This window comes from Megalops cyprinoides, chromosome 9 (genome assembly GCF_013368585.1).
Source record: "Megalops cyprinoides isolate fMegCyp1 chromosome 9, fMegCyp1.pri, whole genome shotgun sequence".
NCBI classification, from domain to species: Eukaryota; Metazoa; Chordata; class Actinopteri; order Elopiformes; family Megalopidae; genus Megalops; species Megalops cyprinoides.
Window position 1 is genome coordinate 35,704,585 of NC_050591.1, and position 19,478 is coordinate 35,724,062.

A 19,478-nucleotide genomic window follows, 5' to 3' on the forward strand; every position below is an offset into this window, starting at 1 on the left:
AAAAACAACACATTGTACAGGAGTCCTTGCATAAAGTCTGCTTTTCTAAGGACCATTTTTGACAGGACAAAACTAGACATTTCACAATGCACATTATTCAACACTGTTTATTATTGGTTTCAGTCCTCTAAAAAACATGATTTAACATGTTTTTGTAGGTGCATTTTTTGGGTTTATTTGCCTTATGTACATCAGCCACACTTACCTTCTGCATAACAGAACTTTGAAATGCTTCCTGACAAAGACATCGTATTTGCAAGGCATTGTGCTGCTTTAACCAGAAAAAAAGCAGGAGGTTTATTTTTCAACTAGAACTAGTTATTCAATGGTTCAAGCAGCATGGGTCTGGGTGAAGAAATTGCTCAGGATCATCAGCACTGACAAGTAAGCTTGTCAGTAATCCACAAACTGTCATTAGCTGTAACTTTCAGTCTTAACAGAGCCTAAACAAATTACTCACAGGACAACCAGTTGGTACAAAATGCTAGCTAAAACACTGATAAATGAATTACTCACAGACCAGCTAGCTAGTCTAAAATGCTTCCTATCATGATTGGGGAAAAAAAGTGTTAAATGAGCTCTGCTTATGTAACAATGCCGAGGTATAGACACCCCCGGGGCATGTGGATCTGGACGTGTGACCCAGCAGAGTGAGTCAGCAGTTGTTTTCCTACCACAGGCAGGTATTGTGGTGATAAGTGGCATCTGCCAAACCAAGGAGTACAGGGACTCTATTTAATGCAGACTGGGCTCAGTTTTATGCTGTGACATGGAGCACCACTGTCCCCAGTGAGCTTGTGAGTGTTAAACACAGCCTGTGAGGGAGAGCCTTCACTTGTCCCTTAGACACTGAATGCTGCTAGCTGTTTGTGGGAATTGTTGTCCGTTTGTCTCCATTTCAAACCTACCAACAGCAGATCACATTTCATCAACTGCATCTGGATCTGCTGATGGCCTATTGTGTAACTGTCTGTGATTTTAATTATCTGTGTGCATGTGAAGCCAGCCATTGGTTAATTGACCACACCTGCCTAATCAGAGGCACATTAAGTACAGGTGTGTAGGTGCTGCTAGGAGATTCTTTTGAGCAGCTTGTGGTGTTTGTCCCCAAGACAGACTTACTCTGCTTTGCATTTTAAAAGAAATTATTAGGTTTTTTTTTTTGAGTTTGTTTCTTCTGTTGTTTGATGAGAACTGTTAGCCAGCTTCTTCACACAGCCCTACGGCTAATGCAAAGCTCATGTTGAGGAGGAAAGTACCTTCCCTCCTGTCAAGTCCTCAGTGTTATGGGATAATGGGCAACACCAAACATGTTCTATTGATGGAGAATGTGTGGGCGAATGTCCATGTCTCCTGACCCAGTACAATTAACTCGTTTTGTAGAGCTGCCAACCTTCCATGTACTGGTACACCCAATCCTGGAAGGGAAGTGATTTTAGCATTGAATAAGAATTTCAAAAACTAGCATGTAATGAAAATGTAGGAGTCTGTTTCTTCCTGTGACAGTAACCAGCACCAAAAGTGCAGACATTTCTTGCGTCAAAAATACGCACTGAAGTAACTTCACAGCCTTAAATATATTTTTAAAAAATCAATCCAATCCTCTTGTGTGGTAATTACCTTTGGAAAGAGGAATAAGAGTCTTGTGTGAAATGGCCTTAATGCATCTGAAAATAGACAGGATTATAACTGTTACTTCAGAGCTGTGCTCACGACAGCAGAAATAAAAATGTATTGTGCTACATCATTAGCTTAGCACTGCTCTGTGTTTCTGCACCAGGGAGAATCCAGTGGAAGAATCATGAGCTTAGACTGCACACATTGGGGTCTGTGGAAAGTGGCCCCCCCGCATTCAAAATATGGCTCAAAAAACTTAAAACGGCAGCTCCACAGAGTGCTTCTCCTCTCTGCAAACTGGAAATTAAGACTGTCTGAGCTTAGCTATTAGCTTTTAAGCGACTGTGGTTTGGTGTCAGTCAGCCAGCAGTACACAGCTCTGAGAGATGATTCATAAATATTACAGGCCGTAAGGTGGTAAGGTCTGCTCAAGCAGAAATGTTAAACAGAGGTTTTCAGGGGTGACTTGGCAGCATGGGGTTTGACCAGAACATGCACCTTTGACCGAGGTGCTTTTGTACACCTGTCCCAGAGACAGATGCACCACTCACTTCCTCTATTCATAGACCCATTAATTATCACCTGGTTTCCTCACACTGCAGTGGGGAAAGAAGAACTTAATAACAGCACTGTATCATCAGGTAAGCTTCAGGACACGCGCCTCTCGATTCGATTTCAAGGCTAATTTGTACGGCCCGTGAGAAACATAAACAGTGAGGGAGAAGCCAACAGTGGTTCTGATGAAAGCCATTCAGGGATTTTGTTCCTGTGCATCTGGCCAGGGATGCGGCGAGGATCTGAGCTTCTGCCGCTGTGTCTTAGCCCTGTCAAGAGCCAATCCACCTCGAGGACAGGAGGGAGGAAATGGCTCATATGGCCCACGGGGCATCCCACTACCAGCAGGACTGACCTCAGGTGACCTGCAAGGGGTCTGCAATTACTTTAGTAATGACTGTTTCACTCCCGAGCCTGTGTGGTTGCGTGTGTGTGTGGGTGATGCTGTTGCAAAGAGAGAGGGAAAAAAAGATGAGAGAGGAAGATGGTGATGCTATTTTGATGTACCCTAAATCCTTAGATGTTTTGACGGTGCTCCAAATGACTCTATCACCTTTTTTGACAGAGGGTAAAAAAAAGCCACACTATCAAATTTGGCTCAGTGCTTAAAGCTGTTTATGGCAAGACTGCAGAGAGAGTTATTAGAACCAAGCTAAGAGCAGTCCCTCAACTGGGTCGTGGCTGTCATTTGCTATCGGATTAATTCCGAGAATAATTGCTGCGAAGTGCTACAGACCAGATGTCCTCAGAGTCAAGTAATTGCAGAGAATCCTGGCGAGTAGCTACCACATGTGAGAGACTGCAATCCCAGATCTGAGAGAATCTTTTTAACAAAACCGATTCCAAGAGAGGATGCGAGAAAGAGAGAGACCAGCGGAGGGAGGTAGGGGGAAGGGGGAGGTAGGGGGGTGTTAGATTTGAAAAAGCATTTATTTCAAAATGAAGATATGGTAGTGGGGTGAGGGAAGCCGACTTGAGTGTAAGAAAGCGCTTAGGCAGCATTTCTTTCATTATTCCAAGTTATTGAGCTGGGGGGGGGGGGGGGTATTGGGGGGATTGGGATGTTTATGTAGTCTAAAACATTAAGCATCAGACTCACAGCCCAGTGATGGATCCTGCAAATGCCACACTACGGCATCAGACCTGCAAGAGCTCTGGCTTTTAGCTCTAAGTAGATTACCCACCACTTCAGAGAAAAATCACCATGCCCCCACTGCCACCCCATGCACTGACACACATTAGACCAGACACACTGACCAGCAGCCCCACAGATGGGACAGCAGGGTCAGATGGGATCTGCTAATTGTTTACTGGAAACACAGCCTGCATCACCACTCTGCTCACTGTCCTTCAACCAGCCATCAGCCCAAATCACTCCACTCTTGTACTCCGCACAAACACGCCCATGCCGACCGCCGACTCCACCGCCGCTTACTGGGATCAACCAGATTCTGTTCTCAAAGGACAGCATGTGCAAACATCACCATGCTGCTGTAGGTTGTGATAGGGACTGGACATGCCGTGTTTTAAACACCGGCAAGCCGAAATGTCGTACGTTTTGAGCAAATGCAGGTATAATGGTGAATGGAGTAATTATTCACAGGGATGCTTCTGCATCACAGTACCTCTCTCCTTGGCCTTGTAACCCCCTAATCAGGTAGTCAAAGGGTCAGAATTGCATTTTTCCCAGTTTCCTTGGCAACAGGTCCCGAGATTGTCGGTGAGGTTGTGGGTCAGTGAAATAGCTGCCATTTGGGTAGAGTGCATAGTACAGATATAACACATGCAGTGCCCAGTCTAAAATACATCCTCCCTTTATTGCTGCAGGGCAGTGACAGCCAGGTCTTTCTGAATTCTGCTGCGAAGAAACGGGGCGATAACATACGGGCACGGATTTGGGAAAACAGAGAGAGGGCGAGCGAAAGAGAGAAGATTTTTTACCCTCCTCTGCAATTCTTAATAATGTACCTCACAACCCAGGAAAATTAAATGCAACTGCAGGGCGGTTAAGTGAACCCTGGTTTTAACTGCTCTTGATTACTTAATTAGACCAATCATTTTACTCCTTTTGACAAAATGCAACACTGTCTTAACAGTCTGCACGATGCCGAATCCCAGCTGGGGCTTGTATCTGTGACACACACTAGCTTGGCTGCAGGGTGTTTTGGGGGAATCCACAGGTGTAAATATGTGCAGATAATGAAGCAATCGGAGCAATTAAGCCAGGGGCGGGATTGAAATGCAACAGCTAAAAGCCCCTCTAGGAAATGAATTTGACACGTCTGTTCTCACCTAACCTCAGCTGACAGCTTTATGGCCGGCCTCCTCCACACCTTTGTTGAATCCTGGGAATTTATTTGCAAATGCAGCCTTATTTCTCTGAGTTTAACTGGGGGTAGAACAGGTGGGGAGTCCCAGTAACCCCCCCCCTTTCCTCAATCCTATTGTTGGGTACATGAGAAAAAAAATGAAAGGCCATAAAGACAGAAAAATTTTATAATTTGGCTTCTGTGGTGAAAACAAAAAAAAAAAGTGATGTCTGCATTTAAAGCTGAATTAGTTTTACTTTTATTTGCAAGGTTCTCTGAAGGAGTTCTCTGTACTGTAATTGCAGGGGAAAAAGGAGTGAGTCTCTTTCATGGATTAACACAAGCAGGCGGTCTCACAATTTGTGGCAGCAAACACGGCGTCGACACCTTCAGCTCGCAAACCGGCTTAGGCGCGTTTTGGCTAGGCCCGTGCATGGAAATTAGATGGCACCGTGGCACACGGCACTCCAGAATGTTCCGTCAGGTTTTACAACCGTGTTTACGGCAGAGCGAAAACTGCTTAGTGTCACTGCTATTCACAGTGCATTGCCAAAAAATGTTAATGTGCCAACAGCCTGCAAAGGCTTGCTGCGCGCTGCCCTCAAATACAGCTCTACAGTATGAGAAAAGAGAAATACTAGAGACTATAGGGAATGGTGTGCTTTGTCAAAAATAGATCTATCTGTGTATCTATTTGTGTATATATATATGTGTGTGTGTGTGTGTGTGTGTGTGTAGGTATTATGTACAAAGTATTATGACTTCCATGCTGTGACAAAAATCTGTTTATTTTATTTGGTCTTCATGGATGGCAAGACGAGATAAAAAAAAAAAAAGTTGAGTCTATGACAAACACTTCCGTATGTGCATCTGTTTACAGAAGAAAATGGGAAAAGCTTACAGGAGTCAGGAGTCAAACAAAAGGCACGGGAGTCTTCATCCGCTGTCTGAACAAAGCCGGGTCTTCAAACGAGCGGCCGTGTAGCTCTGAAGTAGCGCCTCGGAGAACGGTATTGATTCTCCCTTCAAATTCAGCCGAGGATTGCAGGAGCCGGGCGAAAGCATTTTGAGTGGCTCAGCACGCTGAAATTGCTCACTGGGCAATTCCTTTAGCTGCCTCTGAACCCTGTATTGTGGAAAACCTTGTGGTTCCAGGCCAAGAAGACGGTGCCGCTGGAATTAAAGACCATAAGCCCCCCAAACGGGATATCCTGTCGGTCCGAGGGTAATCACTTTGGATGCAGCTGAAACGCAAGTCAGAAAGGGCCCCTGTCAGCTGGAGACAGACACAGTGGCCGTTTCCATGGCCACCCAGGGCCCTGCAGTGATCTTATTACTTTCTGTAGCAGTAATGCGTAATTCCATGCTCTGCAGGACTTTGTGTAACTTCTTCAGACATACATTTTCTAATTCTCAATTTAGTTCAGAATTGCTTTTTCAAAAGATTAAAAAACAGACTGAGGGTCTGAACCTCATTCTACGCCCTGAGGTTGCAGCTCACAAAATTCCGTGAGAATGGGTGATATGACTCAGTTGTTACATTATGATTAATTTACTTTTCATTCCTTCTTATCCAGTGTAAAGTACCCAGATGTATAATTTAAGCATTCTGACAGCCAGATATTCAGTGGCACAAGCTGGCTACCATGCTCATCATTACAACAACAGAGGGATCTGGACTGGTAAACAGGATTCACAACCACAACACCCGCTTTTCATATGTGCAAAGCTTCTGGAGGTGTGGCTTAGCTGGGCAGCTTCATCTGGGCAGATGTAGGATAACTGCAGAGTGCAGTATGTCACAGTGGTGGCACAGTGACATCACAGTGATGTTGCAGTGGTTGGGGGAGGAGTCATGGGGGAGGCCGCACACATTACGTTACATGATTTGCTTGACAGACATGCTGTTTCCAGAGCAGCTTGAGTAGGTTACATATCGTCCATTTAGACAGCTGGACGTTAACTGAAGCCATTCAGGTGCACCTGGCTGCAACATAACTACGGAGAAGCACCTGTTACTGGAACCAGTGAACCGTTTTGGGTCACCCCGCCTGTGCCTCATGCCACAGTGCTACCCTCTCCAGCCTCTGCACCACTCTGCATTGCCCCAGGCCCGGTACTGTGGGGGTGCTTAGGGCTGCGGGGTGTGCCGGGCCTGCATTGCCCTCTCCGACTCTCACAGGGATTCAGCAACATCCAGAATCCTTACAGGAGGAAGACCGCTAAAGGGAAGAAGGAAAGCAGGCTAGGGAGGGGGGAGTATGGGAGGAAGTGCCTCCTGGACAACAGAACAAACAAAACAGACCCCCCCCCCCCCCCCCCCCCCCCACACACACACACACACACACACAGACACATACACACACACACACGCACGCACACACACAGACACACACGCACACACACACGCATACACACACACACACACACACGCACACACACACACGCACACACACACACGCACACACACACACGCACACGCACACACACAGACACACACACACACACGCACACGCACAGACACATACGCATACACACACACAGACACACACACACACACACACACACACACAGACACACACACATGCTGGCACGCACACACGCACACACATCAGGGAGGTCCTTACAACACAACCTCTTATTTGGGATTCCCAAGGGGACTCGGAAACAGCATGGCAACATTACATCTGCCTTAAAGAAATCATAAATCAGCCTCAATGTACATCTCCACACAAACACACACACACACTTAACTCACAAAATACAGCAGATATAGTTCTGCATTTTAATGTACTTTTAATTCGAATTTAATTCTGAGTCATCGGGATGAATCTGTATGACAAACGGCCTATAAATGGGGTCCACTAATAACTGCCGAAATACCTCAACAATGTGTTCCATCGAGAACGGATAACAAATTATGATAAATGGCATCATTTCAGAATCAGACAAAGATGTCTTTAAGATGAAAGAGGTTCTTAAGACAATTTGCACCATTAAGAGGCACTAATATATGTAATGATAATGTGTGTTCAGAATAATTTCATTTTCCCAAATCCTGTGGCTCACAAGACTGATTATTTAAAAAAATCAAACCCCACATTTTTTTTTTCAAAATCACTGCATGAAGCTCCAGCTCCTTTGTTGTATGCAATGCACTGCAATGAGACCCACCATCCCACTGTTTCAGACAAAAAAATTCATAATAACCAACAAATTATCTGTGATTTTACAGCACGCAGGGCTCTTGGGACTCATTTATAATTATCCATGAGAAAAGACACAGCTGAATTTGTATTCTCTTTTTTTGTCAAGTAACCTGCATTCGAACACTCCAAGATCCAAGTTTATTGAGTGGTGATCTCTCAGAGGTGACTGTTCAAATAATGGAATATTTGGTCTCATCTCTCTTTAAGTGGCAGTTTGGGGCTGTTAGTGGGAGAGCAATCAGCCTAGGAGAGGACCGGGGTACTGTGAGAAACACTCGTCTGTGTTGATTGAACAAACCAGGCAGGGTTTTTTTATTGCTGGCTATCTCAATACTCTATTCCAGAGACTCTTCAGCTCTGTCCATCATTAAAGAGAGATTTTCAACCCCACACACAGCCATGCCCAGCCATCAGGCAGTAATTGCTGCTGAAATAAACAGTACTTATTTTCATAGGATTAACAGACACTCTGTGCACTCCAGAGAAAAAAAAAAGAAAGAAATGAATGTGGCTGATAAAAGCACTGTATTTTGCAATGCAGAGGCAACACCTTACTAATGCCAATTCATGCTAAAAGGCAGAAAGCATTCAAACATCCGGGCGGTTAATTGCACGATGACAGGGTTATGTATATTTAATTTTTAGACAGCAGTTATCTTTAGTCTATTTGCATTTTATGCCAAAGCTTTGTCTCGAGACTAACAGCATCCTTTTCCGGTGCTGATTCCAGTCAGGTTAAGTGCTTTAAATGACAAGGGAGTGTGTTTATGTGGCATAAGTATTCCGTTAAATAAGACTGACGGTAATAATATTCCCAAACACACTGGATGGAGGAGGAGGAGAGGAAGAAAAAAAAAGCTAAGGGAAAAGCAAATCGCAGGGGTGAGTGAGGTGAGCTGGTTTTTGTGAGAATGACAAAAGGCCGGGCTGTAATGGAGGAACTCGGTTGTTTAAGATACAGCCTCTAATTGGGAGCGCATACTAGGCCTTGTTGCCACTGTGTGAATTGGTCCTAACAAGCCACACACAGGACTCCATTTCAGCTGGACCTTGGTTGCTCTTAGAAGCCATTACCACTGATAGTGATGCACAACAGCCTATGCACACAAACAAGCACACACAAAAACGTATAGGCACCCACACACGCCACTGCATGTATACACACACACACACACAGTTATGCTATAGTAAGGCTACTTGGGGTGATCTGTGCAATGTTTTGCTTGGTCACCCCTGATCTGCTCTCAGAGAGGTGTTATTACTTTCTTTTAAGGGCACTATCTGCTTATAAAGGTTCCTATCTGCCCCAGTCATTCAAAGCATGCTATCCCACACTGCAGCACTGCCATTCTGTGACCTAGGCAGGGCCCGGCTTCACTCAGAAACCAATCAGAATGCATGCACAATAGCAATAGCATAACAATACCATTAAATTATTTAGATGGGGAGGATCGTGGGAAGTAGGGGTTGGCAGACAGCATCAACTCCTCTCTCTGTATAAATTTACCCAGCATGCACTGCATGATACTGCTGAGTGACATGGGGCATTTTCACTCGTTTCAAAGCACAGCTTCTTGTTTTGCCCCCTGGGGGGGTGCACACCCCGGGGCTGATGGGAAAGAGGTACAGCTCCCTTGTGCGATGGGGGAGAAAACAAGAATACGGGACCACACAGCAATGTGTAATTCATCAAGCGCATTGATTTTTGGCTTGCGGTTTGGATGGTTAGCTACGCTCTCCTTAAGGTTGCCAGGAAGCACTGTTACTACAATTCCCACAATACCTTTTAAAGGTGCTGGGTTATAAATGAGTCTCAAGATGAATTTAAAAAATTACAAAAAAGAGCTGAAGTGCATGGGCGGCTGGCATTTTGAATGTTTCGATTGTTCAGTCTGTTATTGATGCAGTTTGGGTTTTGTTTTGGGTTTTCTCTTTCCTTCTTAACAGTGTCTTCTTGACATCTTTAACCACTGCCTTGAATGTGCGTGAGTGTCACGGTTCTGAGTTAGGAGTTAAGCAGTGTAAAGTGGCACCTCGTCCGTCGTGCTCCTCTGGGGTCATTCCCGCATTACTGGTGCACACGCTCAGAACTATGGGACAGTGTCAGCTTCAGTTGTTTTGGGTATAGGGGAAACAGGAAGCAAGCCTCACTCGAACCGAACAACATTCACATCTCCTTTTCCTGGGTTCTGATATCCGTCACCAGCAGAGGAAAGCTTAACTCTAACCCTACCCTGTTAAAACACAGAGATGTGATGTGATGTTTGACATGAAATAGCTATTTCTGTGGCATCTAAGTATCTGTCCAAAAGACAGTTTTCCAGCATCAGAAGGGGATGAGGACAGTGCACAGCTGATCCTCTCTGTTTCTACTTGTCAGAGGTTTAATACCCACAGGAGCTGATGCACACATCCATTAAACTGTTCGGAACTGTCTGCACTAAGAAGCCCTGCAGATCGATGAGGCGGGATATCCACCCCAAGCAGCCACACCCTGCAAGCCCTTGATGGGGGGGGGGGGGGGGCTTGCTTTGCCATGTCAATATCACCAATAAGAAAGATGGCCTCTGTGAGCTGTCTTTTTTGGAAAAAGACCTTTTTTGTTCTCAGAGGAAGCAATTAAAAAGCTGTGACAGTGAGCCTCCCCCATCTGGTATGATGAAACAAAAGAACAATTTTCACAATGAAGTTGGCTATTTAAAGTGAGGTGTATTATTGCCGAAATACACTCTCAATGGAAGTTTGGTATGGATAGTATCTGAAAAAAAAAAAAAAACCCAAAAACGTGGCAGCATAGGCATACTCCTGTGTCTAATGGCAACATACAGTACAACTGAACAGAATGACGCCTAAGCTCCTATACAGAAATAAATTATATATACATTCACTGCGGAGGGAGACTCATTTGTACATTCTATCAAATCATTTCTATACATTCACACATTTTGTGTAGAGATTTCCCAGAATTGTCTGGTCCTTACTTATTTTAGCTATTCACTTACATCCCTTTTCAGGTAAAACCTAACCTAGCAACAGTAACCATGGTGGACCCTATGGTGAGGTCGACAGAGAATGTATCTTCTTTTTGGCGATAATAAGGCAGGGGGCTCACAATGTGGAAAGAGAAACTGCAGCACTGAGACTACAGCAAATTCAAAGAAGCGTGAAAAGGCCCACTGACAAAAAAAAAAGAAAAGAAAAGAAGAAGATATTCAAACTACGGTACAGTCTAGATTCAAATGTCCGCAGCACAGACTGCTACAGAGTTTTGACATTTTGAAAATGGCAGCATATTTGAAAAGCTTGACTCATGAGGTTCCGCCTCTGTGTTCCTGAGAGCTCTATAAAGCTGCAGATAAGCAGATAGGCTAAAAAAAAAGAATATTGAGAAGGTGCTTGTACTACTGACAGCCCAACTGAGGAGCTGGTCTCTCCGCAACTTTCCCAGAAGGCAGCTGAGATCTCAGACCGGCTGATGGAGAATACCGAGGGAAAGGAGATCCCATTAGTAAGAGATATGCTTACATCAAAGGTTATTACCTAGCACTTAACTACCCCGTCTACACAGGAAGTGACATGACCTAATTGCTCCACTGAGTCACCTTCGTGACACCAGCAGACCGCGATTAAAGACCATACCTCTGAAGTAATGACACGCCCACAAAAAGTAATTACCGCAGACATTAAAACTGAGATGGTGTGTGGGTGGTAAGCCCTGTCGAAGGAGGACTGAGACCTGGCAAAGACTGTGAGGTGTTTTATATGATTTATCTGCTTCACAGATGCTCTTATCTGCTGGATAGCTCATGTATGCTCCACTTATACAGCTGGGTATTTATGGCAGCAGCAACGGTGAAATATTTTGCCCAAGGGCACAAAAGCAGCAGCCCACCTGAACACTGAACCAGCATCCTTTAGTTTACAATCCCTGCTCTTCACTGCTATACCGCACTGCTGCCTATTTATACACTTTCCTGTGGATTCACATCGATTGGTTGTGTACAAGGAACATGAAGCTCTCCTTCTAGGATGCGTCCAAAGAGTTCTGTGTATGTCTGCATTAGGAATTCACAAATGCCGGCAAATAGATGGCAGACCCCTCAGTACTGGATAAGAGTAGATGTGGGAGAGATTACAGCACCATAAACTGCAAACAAAAATTACAGATAGCAGCAGATCACATTTGCAGCAACTATCTGACCACGTTATTTTTCTGAATCCGTGGAACAGGCAAAATTACTTTCTCGCATTCTCCTTATCTAAGTCCAATTCCTTTTCAGATACGGCATCTGTGGGTCCACATGAAATTATTCTTCTTTGTTTTCCATTGAGTTTCCACGGATTCTCACAACCACGAGTCAATTTTCAGAGGGAGGTCAGCCCATTTTTAACCTAAGCCTGAAACACATCAAAACAGTGGCCTTGTTTCATTTGGCAACTCCTCCCCATGGGACTATACCCCCCTGCTTATTGCTGCATTCAGAGCGTGTCCTCCACAAAGAAGCATTGTGTCCAATGATACACTTGTTGTGTGGCAATTTTAAACTTATCGCATTTTAACATATTAGTACTATTATACAAACTCTCACTTTGCAACGTGAATGTTCTTCAAAAGCATACATTCCATACAGTTGCAGCTGAGATGAGTGCAATTATGAAATATCATTTAATTCATTAATTCCAAAATAACACTTAATGGCCACTGCAAAACTTTGATAAATACATAGCAAATGTTTTCCTTTCACCAAATGTTAGCGATGCTTCATAAGGCAAAAGTAAATCCTTTGTGGATAGGGCGTCCTTGCCCACACAGAGGCATGAAAGACAGGTTTACAGCTAATTAAAACAACAAAACCTACCAGAGGCATCTGCTTCAGACAAAATGACCCATTTTATGTTCATTAAGTCGGCCAGCATGTAGGTCTAGGTTGAAATGTGTCATAAGGGTAAGAATCAAAAAACAAAAGTTCTGAACGTTTCACGCCTCAGTTTTGCAAATGAAAGGGATGGATTTCTGGGCTTCTTTTTAAAGCATTTAAAAAGAGTCTGAACAAATAAGTCCCTGTCTGACAGTATTGTATGAAGGTAGCTGCAGACTGAGGACTTCAGCTCACCATGTGGCGCCTGGGTGCTGTGTACTTTGTGAGAACAAATGTTAGTACGTTCCCCCTGGCCCAACATCCACTGACCCCCAGAGCACACCTTTCCGCTGTAACAGAGTCCAGTAACAAAAAAGAACACCGCAATGTCTGTTACAAAAGAAGAAATCACTCATTAGAGCTAGACAGTGATTATTCCCCTTAGCTGGAGACCATGGTCTTTCTCCTCACAAGTTACTCATACCTATTGGTGTTTGGGGCAGGCAGCAAAGTCCCTGGTTCGAAATTCCCATGATGAATTCTGTTTGTTCGTGTGATCATGGTTGAGTGTGCACTTCACCGCCAGACAGCTGGACAGGCACCGTTTTTCAGGGCTGGAGTGTGGCAGGAGAATGGGTGTCAGTTCGTTTTGAAAAGTGCTGGGGACAACGACGGGTTCGACATGTTCACACCTTTTTAAAGTGGTGGGGACGAAATGGGCCACGACGAAAAGTGGTGGGGACATGTCCCCAGCATAAATGACGCCTATGGGCAGGTGTCAATTTGCAAAAGGAAAGGTGGACAAAGAATAAAACATTTAAAAAGATAGTTTTTTCCATCACTTACCTACCACTGGTATGATATGGAAGTGTCACCTTGTCCTATTTTTAGTGTGCATGCTTCAAATATATGTTTGTGTTTCTGATAACATACAAGCAGGCTTTTCGTGGAAAGTTATGACCTACACTGCTAGAACACATCTAGGGTCAGTAGTCTTTTTGGACAATACAACTGAAGCCCTGGACATTTGTTTATCTAAAGTTCCTCTGGTATAGTAACTTGATGATTCTGGAACATTCTAAAGGCAACAGCAATAGAATAATTCCTACAAAACTTGTATTCCTATTACTTCTGTTGGTATCAGGGCCTAACACAGCTCCTAACCAAAAGGTTGCTGGTTCCATTCCTTGCTGGGGCACTGCTATTGTACTCTTGGGCAAGGAATTTAACCCAAAATTTCCTGAGTAAATATTTAGCTGCATCAGCGGATAAAATTGTAAACTATTTAAGCAGCACTGGATAAGAACATTGGATAAACGACAGTAATGTAATACTCTGGCTAAAAACCAAATTTCCACCAAGGTCAAAATGTTAAGGATATGGTCAAGTCAATATTATTGAATAATACTTTTTATTATTTCCACAACAAAATCTCACATTTGACAGCGATTATAAATCTGTATATCTTGTTTAAAATAAACAAAATTCCCAGGGTAAAAATAGTGCATGAAGTCATCAGGATAATAATTAACGGGCCTAAATTTTCTCCATATGGCATTTTAGACAAGCATGCAAAATCTGGAAAATGACACTGGATTCGCAGAGGCTGTAAATAAGCAGGTCTGTCTGGCAGCAATGTGTCCCTTTGGAGTACCGTGAATTTGTCAGGGATTACTTCCCCCCGTGTCGTGATCCGCGGCTCTACGATGTTTATGGCCTCATAAAAGCGGACATCTGCTGCGGCGCAGGGCCTCCGCTCTCCGCCTGTCGGAGAGGGCGAAAACCCCGCAGCCTCGGCTGAGTCTGTCAGCCCGACAGTGGATCGGGCGTCACTGACACTTACTCCCTTGCAAAGGTTGTGTGCGTTTGTTTTGTATCCGAACACAGAGAACTGATTCAAACAAAAGAATTTCAGACAGCCAGAATTCTCAACATTTCAGAAAGCAATAGCGTAGGCCAGTGTGAATGTGGAATGACAAGAAAAAAAAATCGTGCAACCCATAGCATACTTAAAGCATATAGGCTTAAAGGCTGACGTTCGGATGAGAGAGTCTTTTCTACTATCTAGTAGGCCTATTAAAGAGTAAGCTACTGCTGTTTTAATGATGACGTCTCTGGTCATTAATTTATGACTTACCTGTGCGCACGTAATTTGAATCGCAGTTGTTGCGGGTATTTCAATCAACCTTATGACAGAAACCAACTAACAGGCCAGGAGGATATATGCAAAACAACCGAGAGGAGTAACCTGCGACTTTCTACCTTCCATTCAAACGCGCATCTCGAGGACGCGTTTCTTAATCGCGTCATGTTAAGATTTAAAATCATCAGTGAGGACGTTTCCCTCCAAATGGATCTCATGAGTGTCTGTCTCCACAGTAGATCTAAAAATGGTGTGTCTTCTTGAATAGCAAAATACCTTTCAGAAAAATATCTGCCCATTCATCAACATTCTATTCTCGCTTTGACAGTAGATGAGTGATTCTGTGGTCGTAATCATCGTTTAACTGGGGAAGTAAAATGTTGGCCTACGCTAAGTCTTCAAGCACATTCTCATTTAAAAACAGCTTACCAACACCTCTTCACAGTAATTAAAGAATTCAGACAATCTCGCTCCCTCTGAGACGGCTTTAAAGCGCTCAAAGCTAGTTGCTGTGCGATCAAACGCGCTTGTCGAAAGTTGCTGCCGAACCAATATTCAGAATATCAATCACATCTTTAATGTACGCCGGGCGTTGTTTAAGGTGTGGGGCGGTACGTGTGTAAACATGTAATTTCAGCCCTGGAGACGCTTTAAACACATGTAATCAGAAATCTGGAGAAGTGTTAAGAATGCTGAATTACGGTCAATTTAATTTATTCCCATATGGCACTAATCTGAGTCTCGTCTGTGCACACTGTGCAGACGCGCGTCTTTCCTGTAAACAGTTTAAATGAACGTGACCGGATCGCTATTCCGCACTGCAGTCATCTGAACTGACACACAACAGCCAAAAAGTCAGAAAAACCTTTACAGTCAAATACAGAATTCATATTCAAAATGTCTATATAAAGGTAGACTATTCGATATTTTACTAGCGTAACCAAAAACTACTCTACTAACCGCGTTCGAGTATACCACTACAGAGCCTTGTCAAAGACCTGGGATGCTTACAGCCTGGCATGATATTGCATTTGATATTAATAAATAAATACTTAAGTATTTAATACTTAAGTATAATAGTTAAACTTCTCTGTTGGAGAATGTCAGATGAAAAGGCAGAACAATCATTTTAAATCACATTTTTCAGATGACTGTCCTTCGTAGGCGGAGGGCTGTACCCATAGCCTGTTTCAATTTCTTTAGCAGTAAACTAGTCAAATCAGGGACGCAGCAATTTTCAGTATGTAGACAGCTCGTTTGGGAGAATTACGTTAGGTTTAACAACCGTTACGTTCCTTAAACGGTTTATGCCACTTTATTGAGCAGACGCTGATGAGTTAGAATAAATTGAGAAGGCATTTAATTGTTATACACACTAAACTGGGTAGGAAAATAAACAAATTCAATATAATCCTGATATGTTCTGGTTCAAATTATGTTAAAGGCCACATTTTTTAATGCGCTGCGCTGACGTACAAACACTGCCGTGAATATGCGAATTCAGAGTCACCCGACGGTCCACTCAGCCAGTTCAGATGCAATGCTGTGCGTAACACATAAGCGCAAAGATGAAAAGTGCCGTTTTATGTTTTACGGGCTCCTTTCTGATGAACTGAACTTACCGACAGCAGAGCAGATGAGTGCAAAGACGACTGGTATAGCATTCAAGGTGAAGTGGAACTCCATTGTAACTTCCCCGCTCGAGACTGCTTTAAACGAGAGATACTGTCTGGTCCAAAAATGTCTTTTGAGTATCCAACAGATGTGAGCATATAAACCCCAAACTTAGCATGGAGGAATAGAGCTGGAGCTGAATAAGCGGCCAGAGTTAGTCTTATTTCAGTGGAAAAACCGCAACGCAGAACTTTGGAAAGTCGGTCCTAATCCTCAAGTCAGACTGGCCGGCAGCAACAGCATCAGCACCACATCGGCTCCGAACATGCAGCACGCAGTGACATCCTACGAAATGCCTCTCCGCTTGGTCCCCATATTTCATCCGTCCTTTAAGCGTCAAAACACGGTATTTGGCACAGACTTGCTAAGACAAATATTTGCTCATCTTGCACGTATTTTCGGGGAATTCTATTCACTCGCGCCGTCTCGGGTGCGAAATCTGCACTGCACATTGCATACTGAAAGGGAGTGGGTGAGCCTGCGCTTCTGGGTGATGAGTTTCGAGTGCCGGCCCTCGCAGCCTCACTCTTCCCTCCGCTGGTGCCTGACTTCAACGCACGCTGCCACGGGATCCCACTCAGCATCGCAGTATCATGAGCCCACCCCCTTATCCGCTCCCTCTGCCAGCACGCAGATCGTTTTTAAAGAGACAGCGATTCAATTCACGAGTGGCTTTTATGCAAAATTGTACTAACGTACATATTTTGACTGCAGAATTTCAAAGGAAATGTTTATTTAAGAGAACAGAAAAGGCACGAAGTAGCTGAACTGAACTGTTTGTTCATAAACGCAAGGTCTACAGTTTTAATATATGTTGGCAAGAGAACATAAAAACACAAATTAATCCCAGAGATAATGCAAATTGATTATTTAATATGCATTACCACTATGCTTTATCCCAAATGAATGCCAATTTTAATTTGGATCTATATAACACAAATAGGCCTGCGGTCTGCAGTTCTTATAAATGCAAGCTTTCAAAATATTGTTTATGAAGTTGATGAAATACTTCTAGCGCTAGCTGAATTATTTGCATGCTTAAGGAAAATAAAGTTGTTTCTCACTTACAAACTACAAATTACAAAATAGCCTATATGCTGAATACTGACCATCAAAAGAAATTTCACTATGCATCCATGTTGTCAGAAAAAATTCAAACATTTTGAATACTGATCAACTCTGTGTGTCAATTTGATAAATTTATAAAACATGTCTAAATGAGATGACCCCTAGGTAACTTGTCATTGTATAAGCATGACCTCATCAAGCAGAGAGGTGACTGGGTACATATGTTGATTATAGATAATTGTATATGATTGCATGTCAAGCCTGGTGAAAGTCAAGCCAGAAAAGCACAGAAAGCCTCCATTATGCCCTGCTTATCAAAGGAATAATGACCTGGAGCCATCAGGATGCTGGAGGCTTCACCAAGTCAGCACACTGTTGCTGGCTGTCTGGGTCGTTCACAGCCAGTAACGTCAAACCCCTGCAGGATGTTACAGTTCAGCACATTTCATTAATGCAAGGCCGTGACCTTTGAGATCACGAGTCCCAGCACCTTGCCAGGATGGAGGCCTCTCTCCATCGTCCCATCCTCGTGACCATTATTACGCTGCGATTTCTAATGGATTAGAAATGCCAGGCGGCAACAGCCCACACGCCAGCAGTTCGGCTGTGAGGAGGTGGCTGTGCGCAGTTTTTCCTCTGATCACACAGAGGCCCAGCGCTGAGCTCGCCAGCGGTCATTAACGCCACAGAAAGAGACGATGTCAGCAGCACCTCAGCTGGACACGCTGGCGAGTCGAGCCTCTTTTTGTAATGAATCACGGGTTTTGCGCACACAGGTGGGTGTAAGTGGATAGAGCATACACAGAATGTTAGGCTAACTGCAGTGTGGAAAGGATCAATCAAAAGTGATGTCTGATTGTGATGGCCTGGTCAGGAGTGTCTAGTAGCTGCAGAGCTCCATTTGCAGTGAGTGATGGTAGCCTGATTGGACAGCTCTACACTGATGAAGTCCCGGGATCTCACTCCCCGCCCTGCCTGTGGGGGTGTTGTTCAAACGTAACATTGTTCCAGCAGTACGAGGAACATCCTGGTGCTGCTTGTATTAAAAAAAAACCTTCTCCTGTCAGATCAGAATGTGGCAGTAACTCCATTTAACACTGATGGTGAGCTGGGACAATGTGTGGCATCCAGGGCTCCAATGAACAAGTACATGCTTGTACACATTCTAAAGGGCAAATGGAAAAGGGGCCCACTAGACGGTGTCTGCAACCCGGTGCAGAGACACTGCCATGGATGTGCAGCATGTGTTGCTTCTGTTGGTGCCCCCCCCATAATGCTAGCCTGTGGGTCTCACTGCAGATCCTGCCAAAGACAAACACTAATGAACGTAATGAAGTCATCCAGGTCATGTCTGCTACTGGTCAGCGCACCTGCTACCAAGGAGAGTCATTCCCCTGATTATAATGACGTGAAATTGTTGCTGGCACCGTATAAGTGATACGTTTCTTGCGATGTCCGTTATAGTACAGTATAAGCACTTAGCATATGAAAATGTATTTAAAACAGAGGTGTGGGAAGATTGAATAAATTAGCACAAACAGCTAATGTGTGTGAGGGAGACGCATATCCATACTGAGGATCGTTAAGACTGAGAATCTTAGCAGAGCTGCCTGACGTTGAAATCATTCTGGAGCAATTTCATCCATTACTGGATTGAAAGTGAGATGTTATACTAATTGTCCTTCAAGGTATGACTCAACACAATCACGCGGTGTTCACTCTAATCAGGCTTAGCACAAAAAGAGGGAAGAGGGGGCAGTTCTGTGATCAACACGTAATGGATGTTAATCACAAAATCCACAGTAAGAATAGCACGTCTCCAAACGGAGGCCTGCGTCTTCTTACGATGCAGCCGAGAGAGGCTGAATCCCAGCTGCATGTCAATGAGGGCAAACTGAGAAAATGCACATAATCACATGTTTATTCTGAAATGTAGCAGGACTTCTGTTTTAAGTAATAGGAGTTTACTGAAGGTGATATATTATGTTGTAGATGTAATTGATGGACACATCAATAGACCACATGCAAGACATAACTGTGATTG

The 19,478-nt window shown here is 43.9% G+C and overlaps 1 protein-coding gene across 4 annotated transcripts in view; it reads right to left on the reverse strand.

Annotated features, from left to right (window-relative positions):
* Positions 1 to 16,930, reverse strand: part of zgc:77784 (uncharacterized protein LOC402947 homolog) — a 75,535-nt gene extending 58,605 nt beyond the window's left edge. For all 4 annotated transcript variants that reach the window (XM_036536142.1, XM_036536140.1, XM_036536143.1 and 1 more), the window contains exon 1: positions 16,315 to 16,930. In XM_036536142.1, the coding sequence (XP_036392035.1) occupies positions 16,315 to 16,378 (64 nt within the window). In that variant the 5' untranslated portion in view covers positions 16,379 to 16,930. The remainder of the gene's footprint in view (positions 1 to 16,314) is intronic.
* Positions 16,931 to 19,478: the final 2,548 nt, after the last annotated feature.